At 38.8% G+C, this 27,373-nt stretch overlaps 1 protein-coding gene across 4 annotated transcripts in view; it reads left to right on the forward strand.

The window, feature by feature from the left end:
- Positions 1 to 25,758, forward strand: part of PKD2 (polycystin 2, transient receptor potential cation channel) — a 52,645-nt gene extending 26,887 nt beyond the window's left edge. For 3 of the 4 annotated variants that reach the window (XM_057727810.1, XM_057727812.1, XM_057727811.1), the window contains 11 exons: positions 2,213 to 2,437; positions 4,872 to 5,100; positions 8,862 to 9,029; positions 11,607 to 11,788; positions 12,900 to 13,020; positions 16,211 to 16,309; positions 19,249 to 19,370; positions 19,612 to 19,729; positions 21,120 to 21,283; positions 23,034 to 23,181; positions 23,519 to 25,758. In XM_057727810.1, the coding sequence (XP_057583793.1) occupies positions 2,213 to 2,437; positions 4,872 to 5,100; positions 8,862 to 9,029; positions 11,607 to 11,788; positions 12,900 to 13,020; positions 16,211 to 16,309; positions 19,249 to 19,370; positions 19,612 to 19,729; positions 21,120 to 21,283; positions 23,034 to 23,181; positions 23,519 to 23,755 (1,813 nt within the window). In that variant the 3' untranslated portion in view covers positions 23,756 to 25,758. Of the gene's footprint in view, positions 1 to 2,212; positions 2,438 to 4,871; positions 5,101 to 8,861; positions 9,030 to 11,606; positions 11,789 to 12,899; positions 13,021 to 16,210; positions 16,310 to 19,248; positions 19,371 to 19,611; positions 19,730 to 20,910; positions 21,018 to 21,119; positions 21,284 to 23,033; positions 23,182 to 23,518 lie in introns of those variants that run through there. The other variant, XR_009052692.1, reaches the window with a different exon arrangement.
- The last annotated feature ends 1,615 nt before the right edge of the window (positions 25,759 to 27,373 follow it).

The following is a 27,373-nucleotide window of genomic DNA, read 5'->3' on the forward strand; positions in this document are numbered from 1 at the left end:
TTTATTGAGGTATAAATATTTAGGAAAATGTACAAATCACAAGTGTACAACTCAGAGATTTTCACAAAGGGAACATAACCTTGTAAAGAGCTCCCTGTGAAGAAATAGAACATTACTACCATCTCCCAGGTCCCTCCCATGCCTCCTCCCAGTCACATGCCCAGCCCCCCGTTGGTATCTGCCAGTACCAAGGATGCCAGTACCAAGGATAACCACTACGCTTACTTCCAGCACGAGGGACCATTTCTGTTCTTGAACAAATCAAGTCATGTGCAGGATCTTTAGTTACAGCATGCGAACGCTTAGTTGCGGCATGTAGGATCTAGTTCCCTGACCAGGGATCGAACCCGGGTCCCCTGCATTGGGAGGAGACGCAGGTTCTTAGCCACTGGAACACCAGGGAAGTCCCAGAACTCATCACTTTCTTATCGGACCTGTTTTTCCTCCTGTTCATGACACCACCCTGTTTGCATCACCCAAAAAGAGACTCGAGTCATTTTTCAGAGGCCCCCTCTCCATTGCCCCAGCTTCCAAATCAGTGCCAGGCCCTGTTGACAGTCACCGCCGTGCCCTGTCTCAGCCCTCCCTTTTCCTTCCCACCTCACTGCTCTAGTTCAGGCCTCGTCACCTCTTGGTTCTTGCAGGGACCGCTAACTCAGCTGTGTCGGGGTCCCTGGGACCATCCCCCGGGTTCAGCCATTCGATCGAAGGGCCCCCAGCATTCAGTATATATTCACAGCTGAGGTTTACTGTAGTGAAAGGGTATATGCAAAAGCAGTGAAACGGACAGGCACACGGGGCAGCGTCTGAAGGAGACGAAGTGCCAGCTTGGAAAGGTCCTTTCCCAGTGGAGTCACACAGGACATGCTTCCTTCCTCCAGTAACAAGTTGTGACAACATGTAGGAAACATCGTCTGTCCGAGAAGCGCATCAGAGATTTGGTCCCTCCCGTGTGTCACTGGGTGCTGGTTACTTAGGGAGGCTCTGCCTGGCACATCCCCACATCCCAGACTCCCAGAAGGGAAGCAGGCCTGCAGCATAAGGCAGCTTGTTTGTACAGAAGCCTAGGTACTGTGAGCCACTCTTTCTGGTCAGAGCAAGTTTTATATCAGTTCAGGGAGCTGTTTATCACTCAAAGTCCAGAGGCCAGCCAAGTCCAACCTTGCAAGTAGGCCTCTGAGGAAAGGCGGTCTCAGGCCCGCTATGTTAACTCTTCTCCACCCATGCGCCCTCTCCCTCTTCCTCACTGCTCCAGGCTTCCCCGCAGCCACCAGAGAAACCCCATTCTCTGCTTCCCAGAAACCTCCAGTGACCCCTTCATGCCTGCCCCTCACCATCTGACCACAGTCTACCTTTCACCCTTCTCTTCTTCATCACGTGTGAGCCAAACTGAACTACTGGCGGATGCCTTGTACTTCTCTGGCCCTGCCTGGCTCAGGCTTAAAAACAGTCTCCCCATCCAGCTGTGTAAGTCTGAATCCTGCTGCCCTTTCACAGCGTAGGTTCAACACGGCTTCTTCCAAAGCCTTCTCTGGTTCACCTTTCCCATCATCGCTGAACCTCCAAAGAAGGCGAGCTTCCCTCTGATTGGCCCAAGCAATTTCTCTGTGCTTGTCTTTGGTTATTATCACCTACCTTGTATTTTCATTGTTTAATTAAAACTTTTCTCTCCTCACTTATTATAAATTTGGGAGAGAAAGAATCTTGGTTCATCTTTCTACCCTCATTAATGCCAAAGAAGCATCTGGTTCCTGAAAGCCTCTATAAATGTTTGTGGATTAAATTCCCAAATGCTGTGTGGAGTCTTTTTTAGTTAAGTTTCTGACAGTGGCACTTGATGAATTTGTACCTCTTTTGGCTGCAATCTGTGGAGGGCCTAGATTTATCTAGTCCCTAAGTAAGTCACGCTGGAAGACAACCATATAAACTGAGGGCTAATAGCACAGGCCTCTGAAGACAGACGGTCCTGGGGGAGGGGGTTCCTGACTCTACCTTCAAAAAATTTGAGACTGAGTTGACATCACTACGCCTCATGGCCCTTATTCCTGAAATGGGAATAATAGCTACATGAGAATCACGTAAGAAAACGCAGAGCAGCATAGCAAGCACGTTAGCCAGGTTGATGAGACTTATATTTAGTTGTTACATACTCCATCTTACCAGGAACCAAGTGTTCCACTGATTTTACCTGTTTGTTTGTTTTTTTAATTAGTTGGATCTACACAAGTGAAAGAGACTTGAATGGGAGTGGCCACTGGGGAATGATTACAGCTTATAGTGGAGCTGGCTATTACCTGGATTTGTCAAGAACAAGAGAGGAAACGGCCGCTCAGGTTGCTAACCTAAAGAAGAATGTCTGGCTGGACCGAGGAACCAGGGCAACTTTTATTGACTTTTCCGTGTACAACGCCAACATTAACCTGTTCTGTGTGGTCAGGTGTGTATAAAGGGCATGCATGCCTCCTACTTCTGTGTATTTGCACAAATACATCCTAGCCTGGAGTTAGACCAGAAAACCATTGCCTGCAGTTGGCTAAACGAGAGTGTCAAGGTCAGAGCTGATAGCGAGGAAGGGTGAAAACCAGAAGCTTACTGGCACAGGGGTATTTGGAGGAAGGGAGTTAGAATCCTGGAATATTATGCGTTAGGAAGAACCTTAAGTCCGGTCCAAGTTCATCCCAAAGCTGGAACCTTCCCAGATAAAGCACTGTGTTTTGGTAACATCGATGCTTTCCCATTACGAGGATGATCAGTGCTCCACGCTCTGCTGCCGAGGCCTCTGGGCATCGTATCTCGACTCATTTCCCCGAGTTTCCCCACTCTCAGATGATGCCCGTGCTATCAGAACACAACCACAGCAGTCAGGGGCTATGCCTGGGTTCAGTAGGATACCCAGGTACCTGCTCATGCTCAAGGTTTACCAAAGGCACATAAAGTTTCTTCTGCAGAGTCTGTGACGTTGCCATCGTGACTGTTCTGGCAATCGTGAGGAAACTGACAGAGATCCCGCTGGCTTGCCTGGGGCCTCTTGTTCATTCATTCATTCAGCAAACATGTATTGGACACTTCATATGTGCCAGGCACTGCTCAGGGCTCTTGGGATGCATCGGTGAACAGAGTAAAGACCTCTGCCCTGGTAGAGCTCACATTCAACCAGGAGGAGGTATTAGACGATAAGCAATAGACAAAGGAAACTAATTAAATGGCACGTTAGAAGGTAACATGTGCTATAAAAAATGTAGAACAAGGCAAGGGGGATCCAGAGTTCACCCACTTTCATCCTCCTGGTGAACATGGCGGCAACATCCAGTTGTTGCCGACGTGAATTACTTGCGCATATGTTTACCCACCAAATAAGAAGGCTAACTTCTCATAACAGCCTTATTTTGTGATTATTTTTGAGGCTAAACTCAATTCTGCTTTACATAGCCAACTGGATTTTCCCAGTCTTTGTATCTAACAACTTTTGCAGAAAACAATATCACATTAAATCAAGCAATAGTTATTACTAAAAGCGAATGAAGATCTATTGCAATTATTGTTGAACTTCTCCTTATGATTCCAGTAAGACCAGAAAGAGGATAAACTCAGGCAGGCAACTCTGATTGACATTTAAGGAAATATCTATTTATAGAAGGTATGAGTATGTCTTGCACTTCCTCCCCATACTTTAAGAGTGAATATTGTCAAGGCAGTTGCTTCATTTCAGACATTGCTGTCTCAGTTTCTGGAGGGTTGACAGTGCAAGACCAGAGCGGGCGGAGAGAGATGACTCAGCACAGAGGCCACTTCCTGCCCTTGTGCGTTCACACGGGGGCTGTCACGAGGCTCTGTTTCCGTATTGCTCTCCTGAGCTTGTGGTCTCATCCCTACTCCCCAGCACATCAGATGGGAAGAAAACAGGAGATTGATAGTGCGGGGGGCGGAAATGTTTCACACTTCTTTGACCAACTCTAATTCGCCATAGTCCCTGCCTGCACTTGATTATTGTTCATGCTTGAGCCCTAGAGACTTAGGTTCTGGGAGTGGCCACCCGCCCTGTCCATCCTGTAACGCGAGAGATGATTATGCCTAATAGCTGACTGGAGGTCTTTTAAAAAATCTTAAAGTTAAGGATCTAGAGAGTCTGCTTCTAGTGTGAAGGGAAATGGTACCATTAAGTGAATCGTTTAACCTTCTTAATGTGACACCTACAAAGGGGAATTTGGCAAGAAGCATCCTCACTTCGGTTTATGATAAAGCACTAAAGACCAGTGCCATCACTGTGAGTGTAAAACGTACGTTACTGTTTCAGACAATCAGACATTTACTGAGCACCGATTCACTGTGAGGCTCTGAGAAGTTCTGAGAGCAAAAAAGTCCCCCTAGGCAGATTATTCGATGCTGGTTAGGTGTCACCAAATGCATGAATGAGAAACTCAGTCCCTATCTTTATTATATGAAAGAGACATCCTGCTTCTCAACCAGGCCATATATGTTTTGAATGATGACATATAGCTGAATGACTTGCATTTAATCAAAGTCCTAGGAAGGCTTGTTTGTTGAGTAACTTCTATATTTAAAAACAAGTGTATAGCATTTTGAGTGGTATAAATACCAGAAAAGTAAATGGGAGACTGAGGAGAATAATCTCTTTGGTCCTGGTCTGGGAGGCCTTGGGAAGTCTTGTTCTTTTTGTGACACAAAATTCTACAAAGATGGAGTTACTGGCTATGATAAAAACAATTTGCCACTAGTTTAGAGTGCCTTGTGGTCTCATTTTTATTATGTTCTAGAGCACGGACAGAATAGATGATGTGTTTTCCTGGCTGCATCCGTGTGTTGTTGTTATTGTTGATGTTATTGTTTTAACTGTTCTTATTGCAACACAGGTTATTGGTCGAATTCCCAGCAACAGGCGGTGTGATTCCATCTTGGCAATTTCAGCCTGTAAAGCTGATCCGCTATGTCACAACTTTTGACTTCTTCCTGGCAGCCTGTGAGATTATCTTTTGTTTCTTTATCCTTTACTATGTGGTGGAAGAGATATTGGAAATTCGCATTCACAAGCTACACTATTTCAGGAGTTTCTGGAATTGTCTGGATGTTGTGATCATTGTGGTAGGTTTGAGAACAACACTAAATCCCCTACTCTGTTGTAAAAACATGTTAGAGTCTTTGCTCTCCTTAGTGTTGTGGGTCTTCATCTTCCTGAAGGAGAATCTAAAGGTTCTCCTCTATGATGTCAATGTCAGTGTTACTAATTTTCTCATTTTACATGAGTAACCCTCTGCATATGGAAGTGGAGCACATTTACAGTAAGCTCTCATTTGGCCACACTAATAACAAGAATAGCTTAGTAATTCGTATTTGGCTTTGGCATGCCGTATGAGATGTGGGGGAGAAAACAATGTTTTGTTTATTCTGTTTTGGCTAATGATATTTTTCTTCAACTGCTAACAAAAATTAGTTTATATCTTTCTGCACATGTGTAAAGTTAGGGCATAAAGAAACATCCAGGAAATATTGGGGGTGGCAGAGAAAACCTCCCTGCCATTTCAGATGTCCTGCAAATAGTCCACAGTGTACAAAATATAAATGATGGCCATCGACGTGTTCTGTCGGAGGTGCAAGAAGCCATAAGGCTGTTATGATTGAGTTAAGACTATGACACCTTGTGGAGTCCCTGCCTGCCCGTGACTCTGTTGCAAATTCCAACACTTGTTCAAGACGATTTCTCTTCAGCATCTTCTTAATCACTTCCTTCCAGAGACCTTAGTGTAAAAATGTATTTTTGCAAGCTTTACTCCCTTCAGCATTAACACACAATCTTTTGCTAATCTGTTACACATTAGAGCATATAATGACAGGCTTAGTGGTTACATGCTTAAAAGTCCATCCTTCCCACTGTCCAAGGACAGAGCTGCCCCTCTGAAATCTTAGTAAGTGATGCCTTATCCTATTAGCGTTCTCTCTTCTGTTATCTTACTTCTTAACCAATATTGTTCCTCCCCAGCCAGAAATTCATTTGGCTCTGTGAGGCATTTATATCAAGTCATTATCAAATGATCACTAGAGTTAGTTGGTAAAATATGTTACTTCATGTATTTTAATATGTTATTAAATACAGAAAAAATATGTTAATCATGTGTAAGTTAAAGGATACTTGAGACGTAAACAAGCTATATGTATGTATTGCATGGTGATAACAGTATTAATAGAAGCAATAATAATAATAATTGCTAACACTTTAGAAACTATCTGTGCTAGGCACAATTCCGGGTGCTTCCAAGAAGTCCATTTAGTCCTCACAATAACCCTCTTCACCACATATGTCCTTCAGAAATAACTTTTACCTAAAATAAACATTCCTATAGAATACAGCATGGCATCCTCTGATCCTCATGGGGTTAGAAGTGCATCCCTTCTTTCACGACGGCTGTGTAACATCACAGAACTCCTGTAGCTAAACTCTTGATTCCCAAATTCTCAACATATTAATAATGAACAGAATTACAAAAAGAATTTCAGTACTTGAGGCAGGAAAGGCGATGATACTACAAATACTTTGTTTCAAAATACTTCCGTACTGTACGATGGCAGAATGCAGTTCATATACATTGAAAACTGTTCTGGGAAACAGTTATTACTTGGAGCCCTAAGGATGCAAACTCTGCTTTTTTAGTTTACATGAATATATTTATATTTACGTCATTGAGAATAATGGTAAAAAAGTGAGTGCGATACTGTGCTATTAGTGTCATCTTTTTTTTTAACCAAATACCTTCAGTGTCCGCAAAGGACTAGTCAGTTGCATTCAACTTTTTAAATTATGTACACAATGAAAACTTTGATGACACACCCTAGTGTATTTTGATTTATGAAGTGTGTGTGTGTGTGTAGTGGTATAATAGGTACATTTGTAAAAACGTACACAGCATAGAATTTGAAATATTTGGATAAAAATAAATATAAATAGGATTCTAACACTTTCTTATCACCTGCCTAGAAGTTTTAATATTTTCATCTCACACCCCAGTGAACTGCCTTGTACCTACTTTGAGGACCACTGGAAAAATAGCTGATGAGATCATGGACATTGAGGCTAGTTTCTTGGCTCAGCAGCCACAGAATTTTGCAAGCATTTCTTTGAAAACTTGCTTCCCTGTGCTATTGTTCTTCTTTTGTTTTAACTCTTAGTACTGACAAGATAACAATTCAGACAGTGTGCTTTTATAAGAACAAGGAACGGCTACTGGAATCCTACTTCTCCTTTGAAAACCTTCCCTGACCCTGTAGAAATAGGGCATGCTTTCTGTGAAGCTTATGTCAAAGAAAGCAAGTTCTTTTGTAGATAGACAACGAGCATCTCAAAGAAAACTCAGAGACACATAACGACGCAAATGCTCACAAAATCTCTTTCCTCTCTCTTCTCTCTCATTCTCAATTTTGAAGGAAGAGTCTCAAGGAAATTTAGTGTATTTCTACGATATTAATATTGTATAAATGACCACGTGGTCCATATTTTTATAAACATTTGCGCTAGGCAGAGCAAAAACAAAGGGTACCTAGTGAGAAATGATAAAGGGTTACTTTTAGATTCAGTCAGTCAGCCTTTTTCTCTCAGCTAAGTCCATGTAGAAGAACACAATGTATTCCAGGGAGCTCAAAGGAAATATTCCTACTGCCAGTGAAAAAATACTAGATTAAGTCTGGGAATCCTTCACAGGGAAGGCAAGGAAGGTGGTGAGGTTGGCTTTTTCAGCTGTGGTTGGCAGCCAGGCAGGTCTTGACTCTGATAGTCACCTGGACAGCCATCTCAGGAAGGGCTGATGAAGTGGTCTTTGATCTGTGAGAAGAGAGAGGACGGACAGCAGAGGTCATGGCACCTGCCACAGCCCCCCTGCCGTGGATTCAGGGTCCACACGAGGGCCAGGTGGTTGTGGTTCACCCCTAGCACTTCCCACACAAACACGGTAATCCAGTGGTGATGGATGCAAGTGGAGCCCAGTGTTCCCCTCGAATCTGGTTCTATAGCCCAGAACCAAAGCAGAGGTGAAGAGTTGCATGGTCACGAGTTAAAGCACAGAAACAAGCAAGAGGGAAACCCTAGGCTCACCTATGCCCACTGTGAGCCTCCTCGAGCCCCCGTGCCCATCATCCTCACCATCTAAGATCAAGCTCATTCTTTCCTCTCACGAACACTCCTTTTAACATGTCTTGTTTTGCCCTTCACCTGTGTTGTGTGATGCCAGCTTCTTAGAAGGTTTTTGTATTATTTGTCTTTGTATGTTTGTCTGCTCTTGAAGCAGAGTGTAAATTTCTCGAGGACAAGGTTTGTACTTTTTACTTGTATTTGTTCCTCTTGATCCCTTGAGCAGTGTTGTGTACACAGATATCCACTATGTAAATATTTGTAGAATAAAGGAAAGAATAGATGGCTAGAAAATAAAGGGGGAAAAAAAAGCCCCACAAACAGAAACAGAGAGTGAAATGAAGCCTGAGAAAACAGAAGGGTGGAAAGTGATTTAAATGCAGGTGGCAGAAAAAAACAGAAGGTGTTCCCGTTTGAGTTTCATTTTGTAATAAAGTGACATCTCTCATGTGCGCGTGCGTGCAAGCGTGCAGGCACAAGCATGCACACATGCACTCATTGGATTTCTATTCCCAGCTAAGGAAGTACAAGCAATACATTGTTTTACTTTTTTATGACAGTGCTCAACACTTTTCCCCCTGTGAGTGACTTTTATGAATGCCATTGGGTGAGTAGAATGGCGAGCCCTAGAATGAATACATTGGTGAAGGAAAATAAACTGGTCATTTTAAGGGAAGTTATGTATTTCTAGAACACTGTAATGATATATAAATCTTTTGTTTTCTAGCTATCAGTGGTAGCTATAGGAATTAACATATACAGGACATCAAATGTGGAGGTGCTGCTACAGTTTCTAGAAGATCAGAATACTTTCCCCAACTTTGAGACTCTGGCATACTGGCAAATACAGTTCAACAACATAGCTGCTGTCATAGTATTTTTTGTCTGGATTAAGGTAATTTATAAATATCATGTTCAGATTGTTAATGTTTTTTTCTTTTTTTTTTTAACATGAGTCACAAAATGTTGAAGGATTTGAATTTGTTTCTGTCGCCAAATTTAAATAGCCAGCTAAAGCTGCTCCAGGTTTTACAAGTAGAGTAAACTCGCAGGCCTCGTGTGACCATTCGCGTCACTGTAAGTGAGGTTGCCTGCTACCTGCTCTCTTGGAAGACCTGTCTTTGTAGGTTTCGTTTAACAAAGGCATTAAGAGACCTTCTCAGTGTGTTAGCTGGGCCTGGGGCCCCTGGCTGTGCTGACACAGAGACAGGTTTCACCTGAAGTGGGGTGACCAGGTGAAGGAAAGGGAACTAAGAGAAGGGGAAGGGCAGGGAAAGGGAAGAGAGAGATCATGCATCGCAAGTGTTCTCTAGAAGGATTGCCTCCTTTCCAGGTGGAGGCCAAGGAAGCTTTCCCTGGAATTGAGATTGGGACAGACACCTCCTCCGAGTAGTACCTTCATGACGCTTTTCCTGCTTCTCCCAAGGCATCATGTGCATTTCCTTGTATGTGAAAGCTTAGGTCACTTCATATACAATGAGCCTCAATTCTGGAGATTCAGGAAATTTCATTGATTCTGAGGCAACTGCCAGCCTGTCACCAGTTAAGTTCTGTGACAGTGCCATCCAGATAGTGGCTGTTAGCCACAAATGACTATTTAGATTTTAATTTAAATGAATTAAAATCACATGCAATTAAACATTCAGTTCCTCAGTCACTCTGGCCACATTTTAAGTGTTCAATGTCTATATGTGGCTAGTGGCTACAGCATTAGACAGTGGAAATACAGAGCATTTCCATCATCGGAAAAAATTCTGTTGAATAGTGCTGTTCTAGAAGGTACTTTCCAACAGTTATTTATTTTCCTGAATCAGTATTCACATCCGGAGGGCCTGAGATTTATCAGAGGACTTAGACCTCGTCCTGTATCTTTCGTGCTGTTTATTCAGTTACATGTTTGTTCAAGAGAAACCATCACTAAAGTACCAAACCTTTATCACAAAACAGTAAAAATAATCAAAATCTCATAGAAATACTCCTGGGAATCGTGTTGAGTAATGTGATGGCCACAACCAGTCAGAACTGTTTTGTTATGGCCAGAACTGCTTTATAAGAGGTCTTTAAATAAAATTCTAGAGATTGCCTTTCAATATATTGCCTCAGGCTGGGTGTTTTATTTAGTGCTTCACCTGTAAATATCTTGCCCCCAAGACCTTGTGAACCATTAAGTTCTTTCAGGCAGGGATTGGCACTCACCTTAAGGGATCTCCCCACGTCCTTCCACTGAGACTCCTAGCCAGAGCCGTGCAGTCAATGTGTGCTCTGTGCTCAGGCTGCCAGACCTAGGCAGCATCCTCTGTGCCTTGTCTACAAAAGTGTGCCATGTGGCTGTGCAGTCACACAGAGCCCAGTTCAAATCTTCACTCCAAGCCCTGGCCAGTGCTTGGCACATAGCTGGTGCACAATAAATGACAATTAATGTACAATAAGTATTTAGTATTTTCTGGAGTTTTTTTAAACTAGTGTTTTGTTTTTTTAAGATTTTTTTTTTTTTGATGTGGACCAGTCTTAAAGTCTTTATTGAATTTGTTACAATATTGCCTCTGTTTTATGTTTTGGTTTTTTGGCCACAAGGCATGTGGGATCTTAGCTCCCCAACCAGGGATCAAACCCGCAACCCCTGCATTGGAAGGCGAAGTCTTAACCACTGGACCAGCAGGGAAGTTCCCTAAGTAGTGTTTTTTTATGTTAATTCTTTTTGTCTTTATTGAGTTAATTTATAATGTTGTATTAGTTTCAGGGGTAGAGCAAAGTGATGCAGTTATGTATATATATATGCATATGTATATTCTTTTTCAGATTCTTTTCCATTATAGGTTATTACGGGATATTGAGTATTGTTCCTTGTGCTATACAGTAGGTCCACGTCATTTACCTAGCTAGTTGTCACTTGTGGGGTTTTTTCTCTTTTATTTTAATCTTTCTAGGGGAAAAATATCAATGGTCATTTTAACTATAATTAAACTTGTTTTCACTATAAATGAGAAAATGTAAGTTGCTAGATTTGAAAAAAAGCAAGTCATTTTTGTCCTCTCTTTTTGTTGTGAAATATACGTAACAAAATTTTCCATTTTAACTACTTTTAAGTGTACAATTCAGTGGCATTAAGTACCTGCACAGTGTTGTGCAACCGGCACCGCTGTGCATTTCCAGAACTTTTTCATCATCCCAGCTGCAACTTTTGTATCCATTCAGCACTAACTCCCCATTTCCCTCTCCCTGCAGCTCCTGGTAACTTCTGTTCTCCTTGCTGTCTCTGTAAATTTCCCTACTCTAAGTGCCTCACATAAGTGGAATCATGCAATATTGTCTTTTTGTGTCTGGCTTATTTCACTTAGCACAGTGCTTTCATTCACATTGTAGCATGAATCAAAGTTTCATTCCTTTATAGGGCTGAATCGTGATCCATTGCATGTACACACCACAGTTTGCTTATTCATTCATCTTCGTATATCTCCCTTCTCTTTTACAGCTCTTCAAATTCATCAACTTTAACAGGACCATGAGTCAGCTCTCCACAACCATGTCTCGCTGTGCCAAAGATCTCTTTGGCTTTGCAATTATGTTCTTCATTATTTTCTTAGCATATGCTCAGTTGGCATACCTTGTCTTTGGCACTCAGCTTGATGACTTCAGTACTTTCCAAGAGTGTATGTAAGTATATGGAAATTAAGAAGAAAAATGTAATCAGAGATAGCGCTGCCTTCTCAAGGTTAAAGAAATCTTCATGGTGGCTATTTAACTACCAAGTGTTTAAACGTAGTTGTTTAAAATGAGAATTAATTCTCTTTCCCAGAAATATTGACCTATCAATGCAAAGATGACAATACATTCTGAAATGCTAATGTTTAAGATAAGGCCCCAAAGTGGTAAGATATAGAAGAATAGCTATAGTAAACTAACTCTGATCCAAAGACTGAGGTCTTCTTAGCACCAAATGCAGATAGTAGCATTTAAGAGACCTTTGCCTATATTTTTATTCCTATTAAATATTGTTGCCATAAATTTCAAACTTCAGCTTATTTTCTAAGAAAAGAAAAAAGGTATTTCTAATATTCTAGGAGATGCTCAAACCAATACAGGAATTTTCAGTCTTTTCCCACAGTTCTCAAATATGATATGAAAAACACTATCAGACTTCCACATCACTTAGAAAGGAGTTAGGAAAGAAGATGATTCTGATAATAGAAGATCATAGGGCTTTGTGCATGAGGATCCCTAATGAATGTTGCTATTTGATGAAAGTTAGGATGGAAACACTGTTACTGATTAAGACCCAGCATCGGGCAACATGCAGCAATTCTTGACCCCACTTCAAGTGCATTGAAATATTGGATCTTCAAACGTGTACAATTTTGGCTATCCTTCAAAAATCTTTTTTTCTTAAGAGATTTTACATTTAGACTCAGGGTGACCATGGTGAAGGTGTAGAGTTATAATATTTTACCCAGATCATGTTTTAACTTCTTAGAACCTGTTGCTTTATAAGTCATCTAATAATACACTTTCTTTTTACCAAATGGAGATAACATATTTAGCATGAAAGCATATTATTTTGATTCTAGAAGGTTTTAGTTGCTCATATAAGTAACGAGTTTTCCAAAGGGGCTGACAATTTTCTATTATTTGGCAGTTTTCCACACTAATTAAAAAAAAAAAAAGGTCCAAAAGTATGAAATCATCTTTTAAGAAACGTTCAGTCAAAAGAAGGCTGGACATTCTTTGCTTTTGTATTGTGGTGTTGTGCTTTGTTTTATTTTTATAGCTTCACGCAATTCCGTATCATTTTGGGTGATGTGAACTTCGCAGAGATTGAGGAAGCTAATCGAGTTTTGGGGCCAATTTATTTCACTACATTTGTGTTCTTTACGTTCTTCATTCTTCTGGTACGTACACCGTTGTTTATAGTGAGGTGGTTTCAACTTCATAAACCACCACCCTAAATCATCATATCTTCTTTTCCCTCACACTTAGTTCCCTATCAAGTTTTTAAAGACTAAGGAAGTAGAAAAAAATGCAGATATTAGAAAACATATTTTATTTTACGTCTCATCCATTCAGTTTTGTCCTCACCAAATAACTTTTCCATGATCTTTCATATATATATATGTACTCAATGCAAAAAAAGAGATCAAGTGCAAATTTATAGTTACCTAAAGTAGTGCTTTGCCTAAGAAGTAGAATATGCTTACATGCTTTCTTTAACACAGACATCAGCACTTTCATAGTCACTTGCTTGCCTGGCTTTTCATTTCTCTCCTTCTTCTTTTCTTTTGAAAAAATAGAAACTGACAAGGCACGCCAGATGCAGGGTGTCAGGAGTAACATTTGAGTGAATTATCGCTTGTCAAGATCAAGATAGGTTGTTTTAACTTAATCATATTTAATATATCTGGAGACTGCCTACAAAGAATATTCAGATTTTCATTTAAAACTAAATCTCACAGTGAATGGAAATGGCTTTCAGTATTATTTTCAAAAATAGTTCCTTTATTCTTTTGATTTGGTACAAATGCACATTTTTAACATTTTGGCCTTAAATTAATTAAGATTTTCTAAAAGGCATCTTGTTCTTCATCTTAATATTTATACATTTCTTTGTCCATTCCACTAGGAAAATATTAAGTTAGATTAACCTAGGCATGGATATTTTTCATTTAAACACTAATACTTAAGATTTTCCTTATATTAACCATCTTAAGAAAAATACATTGTTTCCATTTTTAATCAATTTTATAGCGATCCTTTGTATACAATTCATTAATTTAGTTGTAAGAGCTTCAGAGTTGGTCCAGGTATTTAGTGGTTAAGTATACATATCTACTGATTGAGAATTAGATGTACTTTAATCGGACTGAAAAAGTCAGGAATAGCATTCAAATCATTTTATATCTTGCTATATGCATGTATCATGATTAGTTTTAAACTTGAGTCTCTTAAAAGTTTCTCTTCCCTGTTATATATTAAAGGAAAAAATAGAGGGAAGAGTGAGCCTTTGCTGGTCTCTAACATTGGTAGTACTTTGACTTCTGGAGCAGCTGAGTCCCTGAATCTCTACTAAGAGAACAAAAATCAGGAATTGAGAGTTCTGCTGAGGACCCTTTAGCTGACTTCAGGCCACCTGAGTTTTCTTTGTACTTTAATCTGCCAAGTGAGGGACATGAACTTGGCCACTGGAAATGCTCAAATGTGGACTTGTTTGAATGTTGTCCTCTAGTAGGCAGTACCTCCTATATTATTTAGTCATTTTATTCAGATCAGTCACTAGAATATGAAAAGCTCTTAGTTATACTGAAATATTTATTTCCACTACTGCACAAAAAAGGAATTGTTCTCCTTGCACCCTCCAGAGAGGGGAGGCTACTGTTGATACAAATCTTTTTTTTTTTTTAATGGCCAACCAAGTGCCGGGCTGGCCACCGTTCTGAGACAACTGCCAGGTGTTAATGTGTTGCCCCCACTTAAGAAGCCACAGTGGTGTGAGGTGGCTTGGCTAAGCCAGGAAGCAAAAGCCCCACCATCAACAGGGAAAGACCTCCTATTGCAAGGTCCATTCCACAGTTAAGTGAAGCTTGTGGGACAGAATGGAGTGGAGGTGAACTTCCTCTCCCCACACCTTCACAAGCCATTCTCAGCCACTTTCCATTTTTTGAAATCTCTTCAGAGGACACACACTTTAATCCATTTCAACTAAGACATTTGCAGGCATTAGCTAACAATCATTTGGAAACAGAAGTAAAACATTAGATGCCTGTGTTGGAGGGGCAAAGGTGGGAGGCGGTCGACTGACTGCAACTGTCTGCCCTTAGAATCAAGCATTAAGCCAGGAACTTAAGTGTATTTTATATTCTGTTCTCATTTCTGCTACAGAATCTTAAACATTATTCCTCCTTAATTCATAGAGATGTAGTAGTTCATTAAAATAATAGAGCTCTCATTTGCTCATTCATCAGTCATTCAATAAATATTTAGAGCCACTATATTCCAGGCATTGTGCTGGGTCCTGGGGATGCAAGTCGTAAGGAAAATAGATACCAACCCTCCCCTCATGAAGATTCCACAGACTTGTGGGGAAAACAGACGTAATACACAACCGCATAGTCACAAACCACAGCTACATGCTAAAAAGGAAAAACAATGGAAGAGCATGTTAAAGGGCCTGATCAGTTGGGTGTGGTTCTTTGAGAAAACTCTTTGGAAACAGGTATTGGAAATACAAACCATTATAGTGGGGAAGGGACAAGTCAGGAAAATGAACTAACCACTACTGAATAATAATAATAATAACTATAAATTATGTAGCACCTCCCATCCGTTAGGCCCTGTCTTAAGCGCTTTACATAGATGAACTCATTAATCCTTACAACAAATCTATAGGGGAGGTACTACTATTTCTCCCATTTTATAAATGCAAAATAAATAAATAAATAAATAAATAAATAAAATTTCAGATTAGGAGTAGAAAAGTTACACAATATAGTCTTGGCAGTGCCAAGACAGAAACCCAAGTTTGCTTGACTGCAAAGTCTATATCTTTTCCACTAAGCTTTTCTTGCTTATCTTCCTACTAGGCCTACCATGTTTCTGTTTGCAGAGGTCTTTTTAACGTCTTAAAATATGTTCTGTGAATCTCAAATAATATAACAATATTTGGAGTAAGCATAGAATTCCACTTGTCTGTATTGACTTTTGAAATTTTGAGGAGCTATGTAGAATTCTACACCTCTAATAATTTATGTCAAATGAAAAAAATGTAGAGAACATAGATAAGCAAAAATAATAAAATAATCTCACCATTCATAGGTAAATACGTTAATATTTTATTTCATTCTTTTTTTTGCAAAATATATCATAGTGTATGGTTTTGTAAGTAAGGATATATATTGCATTTTCCTTTTCCATAACAATGGAAAAACTAATTTTCGCAAAGAATTTGGTAGCCAAACTATTAACTGATGACTGCTTAAAATACGCAAATTTAAAAAAAAAAAGGCATGTGTCAAATTTTAGATTGACATTTACAAAATATATTTAGGTTTCTCCTTTAATGTCTACCTTCCTTTGATTTTCATACAGAATATGTTTTTGGCCATCATCAATGATACTTACTCTGAAGTTAAATCTGATTTGGCCCAGCAGAAAGCTGAAATGGAACTCTCAGATCTTATCAGAAAGGTATGACAAGCCCTAATTCTCAGAATCGTTTTATTTTCTATATAAAATGAACATTGTTTCAGCTAGATTGCCAAATCAACATTGATCCATTGACACATTTAAAATAAAGAGTAGATTGCTCTGTTCCAGGAATAATTTAAATGTTCTGTAGGTTGGAGATAGAGAGGGATATAATGCTAGGTTGAACTTAAATTCTGGGAATCCTTTAATGCCCTACAATTAAATTCTCAATAATCTCTTTTGCCTCTTAAGAGCTGAGCTGCTGCATTCATCCCCTGTTATTTTATGTTGACCCCTCCCCTAGCCGGCTCTCACTTTCAGATCCAGAGTTCTGGATAAATGGAAAGGGAACATTATATAAAGACATTTTCCCTTCTTCTATCTTAATTACGATTAAAAAAAAAAGTTTTAGAGGCAGATATTTTGTTGTTCCCTCTTTACCTTTGACCTTCCAGGGAAGTTTTAAGATAGTCAAAGGAAAAAGTCTGTGGAGCAAGGCCACAGCCGAAGGGCCTGAGAACTTTCACTTATGCACCTTCTCAGGAAGCGTTAAATTGTTAAATGGAAGGGCAGGACAGGAAAGCCGGCAGCTTTGTTCTTCCCAATGTGACTTCTTTACTTGATTTAAAGTATAAAACTTAAGCAACAACAAATAACTTCATCTGAAGCACACAGCTTGTTCCCTATCATCGTTCTGCTAAGATACAGTGGCTCCTTGACCATAATATTTTTCTGTTTGGTTCAAACCACAGGACAATGTTGTCTGTGAATCATGTTGAAACTGAGAACTTCCACTTTGTAAAACAAAGCTCCTTGGACAGGACCTAACATTTGTGTTACCCTGAGTTTTGCATAATAGTTGATTACATTCTAGCAAATCCCCAGGGTAATACAGGCAGTCCTCACTTTGTACTTTGGTTCTGATGTGCACAATTTCAATGATTTCAGTTAAGTAACACCAGCCTCTGAGTTCAAACTTCAGTGATTGCAGTATACTGACTAATAGCATAAAGTACAAACCACTTTCAATTATCACAGTTTATTTCAGTTATCATATTGTATTAACTCTGTGGTAGCCCAAAGGACAAACTTCACTACTAGATCTACAGATCATTAGATAAATAACAGATATGCATCATAATCAGTGACTCATAATGTCACGTCTTTCAAAGTCAAGGATTAGTCCCTGAGCATCTGCTATTCAGTTTATGCACAAAACTTGTAGTTGTGTTGCATCCTTATCTCCCAGTGATAAACCCACGTGACATTTTACAAACATGCATAATTAAAAAGAGGGAGTAGGCCAGCAAAGAAGAAAGTATAGCAAAGAAATCAAGAATGATAACACTGGAAATGAAATTGAAAACAAACGTAATGGATTTATAGAAGAAATACATCGCTGGCCATGGAACTGTTGACACCGCCACCATTCTGACTGCTAGCCTGTGGTCACCACTCAGCGAAGGCAAATTTATCAACATAAATAAGGAAAGTGATTGTTACAAGTAGGATGAACATGTCTCAGAGGAAGTGACACTGGCAACAAATTTCACATTAAAGGAACTCTTGGAGATATTTCACAACTTTGAAAGTGCAAGGGATAAAATGTTGCAAGCTGACAGAGGTTAAGAAAGGATTCTGGTAACTCATGAAGGCTAGAAAAGATTCTTACTCTATTGTACGTTATACAGCAACCAGAAGAAGGCAAGCACTGTTCAAACTACTCCAGATATATTTTTTACAAAGAAGTAAAACTTTAATTTTCAATGTTTCTACTGTTTAAAATGTCAACATACTAAATATTCATTTTACTATTTTTCAAATTTCCCTAAAATTTATAACCAACACCAAGGCAGTTTTTAATGTTTTGACAAAAGTTTTAAAAGTCACAGAACAATCATAATTTTTCCCATTGATTATTTGCATCGCTTCACACAGTTGCATGGTCATTCGTACAGCCCTGAGCTGCCATGCACAGCAAGATCTGCCTGCGGTGTATTAGTGAAAAATCCTCACCTCCATGTCACTGAAATTTTTTTTTACACATGTGACATTTGTAAGGAAATTACCAACTGTGAAATAATATAGAAAATAATTAACCCATGACTCAGGTTTCTTAATTTTCTTAAGAACTGTTGCACAAAAGTCCCAGGAGGCTCCTCAGGAGAATGGAATGGAAGACCCATCTGTCTCCTCCAAACCCAAAAAAAAGAAATCTTTTTCCAAGGAGGAGATGGTTAGTAGTGACCTTGAAGAGACAGCTGGCAGTGGAACTCTTCCCAAGAGGAAGAAATCTTTTCCCAAAGAGGAACCAGTTAGTGACCCTGAAGAGTCAGGAAATAAGAGGGTCCCCAAGAAAAAGAGAAAATTCTCTTCCAAGAAGGAGCCCATCAGCAGTGGACCTGAAGAGGCTGTTGCTGGCAAAAGCAGCGGCTCCAAGAAAAAGAAAAAGCTCCAAAAGCTCTCCCAGAAAAATTAGAACGGACACTTCCCTACTGGGGCATAATTTGCAGAGACATTTCCCAACCCATTCCCTATAGCCCAATAAAAATAAAAACAAACAAACAAACAAAAACCCAAAGAGACCAAAAAAAGGAAAAAGAAGAAAAAAACTTTCCACATTCCTATGTATTTTGAGGCAGACAGCTATGGAATGTAGTGATTTTCATTCCTGTAACCTAAACGTGAATACACACCAAAAGGCCCCTAGTTCTTCTCCATTTACTGAAAGACCCTGACTCTTCCCATATAACTCCCACAAGAGCTTCACAGACAGCTTGGGGTGCATCCGTCATTCATCTAACATGTACTTGTTTTGTGGCCCACGTACATCAGGCACTGTTCTGGTCACTGGGTTTACAAGTAGTTACCGCTATAATTGGAAGGCAGAGCAAATGCAAAAGGAGGACAAACTAAATCAAGTCTTTTCTTTCCAACAGGGCTACCATAAAGCTTTGGTCAAACTAAAACTGAAGAAAAATACCGTGGATGACATTTCAGAGAGTCTGCGGCAAGGGGGTGGCAAGTTAAACTTTGATGAACTTCGACAAGATCTCAAAGGGTAAGAATCACACTCTCTGTGGCCCTGGGAAAGCCCTTACATAAAGATAAATCCTTGGTGATAAGTCTTTTTCTGGCCCAAGTACTCAAAAAGACACTTTTTTTTTTTTTCTGGCACTGTTGTAAGAGGAGGACTGGCCCTGACTCAGCAGTTTCTGCTTTCCTCTGCATGTGGGTGTCTCTGTGTTTGGGTTGGACCATGTACATGAATGAGCTCATCTGTAACCTCTCACTCATTTCAGGAAGGGCCATACTGATGCAGAAATTGAGGCAATATTCACAAAGTATGACCAGGATGGAGACCAAGAACTGACTGAACATGAACACCAGCAGATGAGAGATGACCTGGAAAAAGAGAGGGTGGGTCTAGTTAGGAGAATGTAATTGATTCATACCTACCATGTGTAAACACCTTACTAAGTAGGGCTTATTGAGAGCATGTGTGTGTGTTTCTTCTCTGTTTCCCTCTCTCTTTCTCTTTCTCTCCATTTATGTAGTAGTACCCTGCTTACTCCAAAAAGGATGGGAGTTTAGGGGGAGAGTGGATACGTGTATATGTATGGCTGAGCTGCTTTGCTGTGCACCTGAAACTATCACAACATTGTTAATTGACTATCCTCCAATATAAAATAAAAAGTTAAAAAAATGTATTAAAACATGATGTTAGCATAAAAATGTAAAAAAAACTGAAGCAAAACAAAACTGAGATATAAAACTGAACATTAATGAAACTAAAAAAATGTGTTGCACAAAAATACACATGCTTAATAAGATTGAATGACAAATTTAGCCCTAAACTTTCTAGTTACGCCCTTGAGGGGAAACCTCTGTAGTTACCTACTTCACAATTTCCATGAGAATGGGAAAAAAAGATTTCTCAGGAGAGAGAAAATTAATTAATTGTTCTTTAAATCATCATTTATAATAAAATAAAACTAACAGCTGCCTTCCATGTGAACACTTACTATGAAACTTAAAAATGAACTTACATGAGCTTTTATAATCAGAAAAAAATAATTGACAGCTTTAACATTAACTTTAAAAGTAAATGGTTACTTTGCTGTATAGTAGAAACTAACACAACATTGTAAAGCAAGTATACTCCAATAAAAATTTTTAAAAAAGAAAAAAATACACACACACAAAATAAAGTAAAAATAAATAAAATAAATGATTAAGCAAACCAAAAAAAAAAAAAAATCCATGGTAATTGAGGTACAGAGAATACAAATTAATATCATGCAAAAAAGTTAGTTTCCTTTGAGGAGCTAGTACAGAACAGTGGTTTCTAAATGCTGCTCCACAGAACAGTGCCAGTAGGTGAAAAGCTTCACCAGTCATAGTGAAATGCGAACAGGAAGACAAGTAAAATTCCCACATGGCTGTATTTAGTAAGACTCTTATTCTGAGATTGTATCCTTCCTCACTTTGTAACTATTACATGTGTTAACTTTTATGAAAAGATGATAATATATGTCTTCACTTACTTTTTTTCTTTGCTTTGCTGTGTTTTTACTGTTCTTTCTTGTCCAAACAAAAAGTTAGCAACTTCTTGCTGGTCATTAAAATCTGTTTTGAAAATGTGCCAATCCGTGAAGTTGAAAAGTATGAGAATCACAGTCTGGTGTTCGCCTCACAGAAATCCTAGGTAAATGGCACACACCCACTTCCCATTTGCCCATCCCCTCAGTGAAGTTTCTGTGAGCTCTCGGGGTTCCTGCTCATCACTCCATGATCCCATGTTCTTCAGGAGGACCTGGACTTGGATCACAGCTCTTTACCGCGCCCCATGAGCAGCCGAAGCTTCCCTCGAAGCCTGGATGACTCTGAGGAAGATGATGATGAAGACAGTGGGCATAGTTCCAGAAGGAGGGGAAGCATCTCCAGTGGGGTCTCTTACGAAGAGTTTCAAGTGTAAGTGTACAGGAATTGGCAGAAATTGAGTTGACAAGAGTCAAAATGACACTAAGTAGTTTCTCCCACCTCTCTCAACTTGTCATTTCCATTACTAATTATCAAGGGTTTTTTTTTATGACTTTTATTGGTGTTTTTTTCTTTTTATAAAAGTAATATGAACATTAGAAAAAAAAATTAGCAAATAAAAAACAAAAGAAAACATTAAAATCTCTCATATTCCTACCAACCAAAAATATCAGTTAACATTTTGGGGTTTGTGTTTTCATTTACATGTGTTTATTTTTTTATGTTTTTATGGCCTAGCATAGGGTATATCCTGGAGAATGTTCCATGTGCATTTGATGTGTGTTCTGTTGTTGTTGAGTGGAATGTTCTATAGATGTTTGTTAGGTCTGCCTGGTTTATAGTGTTATTCAGTTCTTTTATCTCCTTGTTGTTCTGCCTAGTTTTATCCACTTTTTGAAAATGGGGTATTAAATTCCCCAGCTGTTATTATTAAGTTGTCTACTTCATTTCTTTTTTTTTTTAATTTATTTTTTTATTGGCTGAGTTGGGTCTTCATTGCTCTGTGTGGGCTTTCTCTAGTTGAGGAGAGTGGCAGCTACTCTTCATTGTGGTGCATGGGCTCCTCATTGTGGTGGCTTCTCCTGTTGTGGAGCATGGGCTCTAGGCACATGGGCTTCAGTAGTTGCAGCATGTGGGCTCAATAGTTGTGGCTCATAGGGTCTAGAACACAAGCTCAGTAGTTATGGCACACAGGCTTAGTTGCATGTGGGATCTTCCTGGACCAGGGTGTAACCATGTCCGCTACATTGGCAGGCAGATTCTTAACCACTGCCCCACCAGGGAAGTCCTTGTCTACTTCATTTTTATGAAGTTTTACTTTATGTATTTTGGAATTCTGTTGTTAGGTGCATACATGTTTGTAATTGGTAATTATAATAGTGTAGCCCTCCACTAGGAGTTGACAGGAGAGGGGTGGGTGTTCTTTGCTGCACCCACCCCTAGTGGAGCTCTGTCACACTGAGCTAGGGAGCAGGAGAGAGAGAGCAGATTGAGGCTCAAATACCACTCATTCTCATTCTTCTTACTGAAATTTAGTGGATTTCCTTAAATACAATCTTCTTCATTTGTTGTATGCCCTTTAAAGTATTTATATAACATTTTGTTTATTCAAAATAATAGAATCATACATGAGCATACTATTTTCTTAACTGATTTATTTACATTATAAATAACATCATTCTATTTCATCATAAGAATGTGAACATCATTCTGTTGCATTAAATATTCTGTCACAATATAATTTCTGGTGTCTTCTTAGAATTCTGTTGTATAGATGAACAATAATATATTTAAGCAATCTTCTGTTAATTTTTAATATAACCATTTTTCAGTGACCCACTATTGATAAGCAGAACCCTAGGGAATATCCTTGCAGCCAACAATTACACATATACTTATGTCCTTTAAAACTTTTTGAAAAATGGAATATCTGAATGAAAGGATAGGCATACCTTTTTCTGATAAGCATATTTCTGATACAAAAAAGTTGTGCCAGTTAGCATTCCCACCAGCAGTGTATGAGAGTTTCTCTCTAAGGTTTGAGACTATTTAGAAAGTGTTTTAGATTATAATATCGTTTAAAAAAAAAAAAAAACTTAGCATTTCCATTTGACAAACCAGCTGGGCTGAAAAGCCAACAATACAAAGTGGCTTTGGCCCTCTCAACTGTGGTTTCCTGCAGCCTAGTGAGACGGGTGGACCGAATGGAGCACTCCATTGGCAGCATCGTGTCCAAGATTGATGCTGTGATAGTGAAGCTGGAGATCATGGAGCGGGCCAAACTGAAGAGGAGGGAGGTGCTGGGAAGGCTGCTGGACGGAGTGACTGAGGTCAGTGATCATCTGCAACAGAAACACCTTAATTTATAAGATATCAGGGTCGTAGTCTGCAACCCTTAATCTGAGAGGATTTTTTTTCTCCACATCTGCAGATCAGGAAAATGATAACCCCTTAATACTCCTCACACTGATGCTACTGCCTCACTGGACTATAGAGTTATGCAAAACAACTTACTCCAATGATTCTGAGAATTGCTATTAAGGCTGCTACTGCTCCAGCCTTACCTAAGTACAGATTATTGGGTCCCCAGATTTCCTAAGGCAATTTCTAAGTACAAGAGTGTGCGTCCCTCTGCCTTAACATCTTGGTTTCTTTTTCCTTTATTAGGATGCAAGGCTGGGTCGTGACAGTGAAATCCACAGGGAACAGATGGAACGACTAGTGCGGGAAGAGTTGGAACGCTGGGAATCCGATGATGCAGCTTCCCAAATAAGTCATGGTTTCGGCACACCTGTGGGACTGAATGGTCAGCCCCGCCCCAGGAGCGCCCGCCCTTCTTCCTCCCAGTCGACAGAAGGAATGGAAGGTGGAGGTGGAAATGGGAGTTCCAATATCCATGTGTAGGACATGTGCTAGTATCTGTGTTCTTAATAGGTGAGAAGGTGGCTGTCCTGAGTTGCCGTAACAAGTACACTATTTATATGCCCTGACCACCATATGATGCGGGTCTTTGTGACCAATCGTTAATTCTTCTGCACTTTAATTTATTTTAGATAAACTTTGCCCATGGATCAAAGAAGATGTTTTTTCTTTTTCTCATATAAGAAATCCAGGTGTAAATATTGAGTACAGAAAAAAAAGTCTTTGTAAAGTATATTGAGTGGTATGCCCACTTGGTACCATAACTGAGTCTCCTCAGTTGACAATGAAGTAGCCTTTTAAAGCTAGAAGAGAACTGTCAAAAGGCTTCTGAGTTTTATTTCCAATCACAAGAGATTAGTATTGTCATTTTTGCTGAGTGTGTGAAGGGAAAATAGGGGCAATCCTTTCCGCTCTGGCTTAGCTCATGGGTTTAATATGTAGCTTTCTTTTAAGAAAGGAGCCTTTTATTTCAACTACCTTCCTGGGGTACACTTTTCTAAAAGATGAGCTAGAAAAGAACCCCAAACCATAGAATGGGTATGTAGTCCTTATGCTAGAATTTGTATGAATGGTTACGATAAATGTTGAACACTATACTTTTTTGTTATTTTATCGTATCTAATGCCTGTGGGACTAACCATTTCGCTTAATTTTTACACTGTTTTCACTCTCATTTGAAATGAGCTGCATGAAACCACCAAAGATCAATTGTGGGTTGAAATGTCATCTCTGACCATAACACAGGAGAATTGGAAGAAGCCAAATCACTAAATTTGATTTTTTTTCTAATAATTAGTTTACTATAAAGATTTATCCGTATAGTCTTTTTCCCATGTGGCTCAACTTATTTGCAGCTGAATTTAATAATGTAAATAATCTAGGAAGATCAACTTACTAAATTTTTTAGGATGTACCGAATGTTTTCACTCAGCAAATATTCATTGTAAACAAAATATTAAGGAATTTTGAAATTCATACAAAATATTATAAAACTAAGGTTTGAGTTTTACGCCATTTTAAGAACACAGAACTTAAACACTCTTGATCCTGCATTTCAAAACTAGAATTTATAAACCAAGTGGAGCTCAATGTAATGAAAAGGAGTTTTGGTTATTGAAAGTTCAACCATTTTCAGAATATATCAGCCAAAGTTTGAGTTTGCAGCAGTTTTTTGTTTTTTGGTTTTGTTTTTTTTTTTTTTTCATTAGGAGAGGGGCCCACCAAATTTGTAGGGAAGAAATCTATTTCTCAACAAAAACTAAAAATCTTATTTTTCAAAACTATTGAGTAAGCTGACCTTGGAGAGCAAGAGAGAATGCAGTGCTGGTGAATAGCTCTCCCTTGGAGAATAGCAGAGAGGCTTGTTTCTAATACTATAGTTTAAATTCACATAGTTGTTTATTTAACTGGTAGAATGTGTCAGTCAAATCTTCCAAGAAAACATGAGAAAACCACCTTTCTAAGCTGGCTTCTACAGAAGGGCTACAGATTGGGTTTCTTTAACAGTTATTTTCCATGGCTCATCTCCATCTTTGCTTTCTTTTGAATATGCCACACAAAGTTCTTTATTACTAGGTACTAAAGTTTGCGTTCCGGGGATATTGAGTGTACGTATTTATGTATGTGTACCATGTTGTTACATGTAAACAAACTTCAATTTGAAGTGCAGCCATTATGTGGTATCCATGTGTACTGACCATGTGCCATATATCACTTACGGTCACTAGAAAGTCTTTTTATGATACTTATCATACTGCTTTTCATGTCACCTGTAAAATTTTGGAAAGTTCTTTTTCTTTACTCATAAGTTACATTTTTTTTTTCTTCTTTAGTCATGGAGAATTACCTCCTCATCCCTCCCCTATCATCTTCCCCTCTATATTGGTATCATTAAGAAGTTGCTACATATGCAAGTCTCTCTCAACAATCAAGAATTTCATTAATGTGTAATACTGCACTTTACTTCTTAATAAAGACAACAGCAGATGTAAGAGTTGTCTGTTTCTTAAGTAGAAGCAGTTGAGTAATTTGTCTTTTAGACTCTGAAGGCATCTTTTTACGTTCAGAAACAATGATTGACACGTTACTTCTTCTGCAGTATGTACCTCTAGTAAGTTATTCAGATGATTACTCAGTATTTCCTAGTGTACAGCCACCACACTGTACTTATGCATTCCTATAGTGAAAGGTTGGTTCCAATATTTCCACTATTTCAAAATCTTTGTACATAATTCCCTGGTTGACTTTTCATGAGTTCCTCAGTGGGTACATAACAAGAGTTGGAGTGTTGAGTCCCAGGTATATAAATATTTAATTTTACCCAGAACTGTCAGGTTGCCCTCCAGAATAACTGCAGCTGTCGACAATTTCACTACATGCATGAAAGTACCAGTCCTACCCAGATCCTCACAATCATTGGTACCATCCAGCTTCCCAATCTTTGTAATGGAATGGTTTTGAAATAAGGTCTCATTTTATTTTGCATTTCTCTGATTCCTAATAAGGTTGAACATTGCTTTATATAGTTGTTCAACATTTGGGTTTCCCTTTTTGTGAATTGCTTATTCAGCTATTTAAAGTAGTACACTTTGATCTAAGAGGAAACAGGTGTGTTTTTGTTTGCTATTTTTCCACTGGGTCATAGTCTTTTATGTTGATTTGCATAAGTTCCTTGTGTGGTTTAAGTATTAATCCCTTATCAGTTTTGGACTGTGTTAATATCTCTCATTCGACTGATAATTTTTTCAGTGTTTCCTTAGTTTTCATGTATTGATAATAACAGCCATCTTTTTTTTTTTTTTTTTTTTGCTTTATTGTTTTAGGGGTTTTAAAGAGAACTTTGTAAGGTCACAAACTTTTATCTATGAAACAGTTTTACTTTCACATTTAATACATCTTAAGAGTAACTTTGCATAAGGTCCATAGGTATTTTTCTCCATATAATTGAGCCAGTTCCGTCAACACTCCCTATTAAACAAGTCATTTTCCTTACTAGTTCATGGCATCACTGACATATTTCAGGTTCATGTATATATGCGTCTATTTTGAACCTTTTAGCCTCTTACACTGATGTATGAATGTTCCTGCACAATAATTTTTATTATTATGACTCTGTAGTAAGTCTTTCTTCATATATGCTAAGGTCTTCATATGCGTTCTCCTCTTTGGCCCTCTTTTTATCGACTAGGCTATTTTTGTGAACTTTTTTCCACATAAACATTAGAACAAGTTTGTTGGGTTCCTGGGCATGAGGGTAAGGGAGGAGGAAAAAAGGGGAGAAGTCCTATTGAAATTTAATTGGAACTGCATTGAATTTATTGATTAGTTTGGGGAGAACTGACATCTTTACAGCATCAGAAACGTAACTCATTTATTCAGAACTTCCTTAATGCCCTTTAAGTGTTCCTTTAAATTTCTTAAATATTTTATGTATTTTTTTAGTATGGTTTTATCGCTACTATGAACAGTATCTGGTCTTCCATTGTATTTTTTGGAAATACTACTTATGTATAAATTACTACTTATTTATAAATTAATCTTACCTATATCATACTTGTTGAACTCCTATACTAGGATTCTTTGGGTTTTCTATGTAGAAGA

This window comes from Hippopotamus amphibius, chromosome 3 (assembly GCF_030028045.1).
Source record: "Hippopotamus amphibius kiboko isolate mHipAmp2 chromosome 3, mHipAmp2.hap2, whole genome shotgun sequence".
Lineage (NCBI taxonomy): Eukaryota > Metazoa > Chordata > Mammalia > Artiodactyla > Hippopotamidae > Hippopotamus > Hippopotamus amphibius.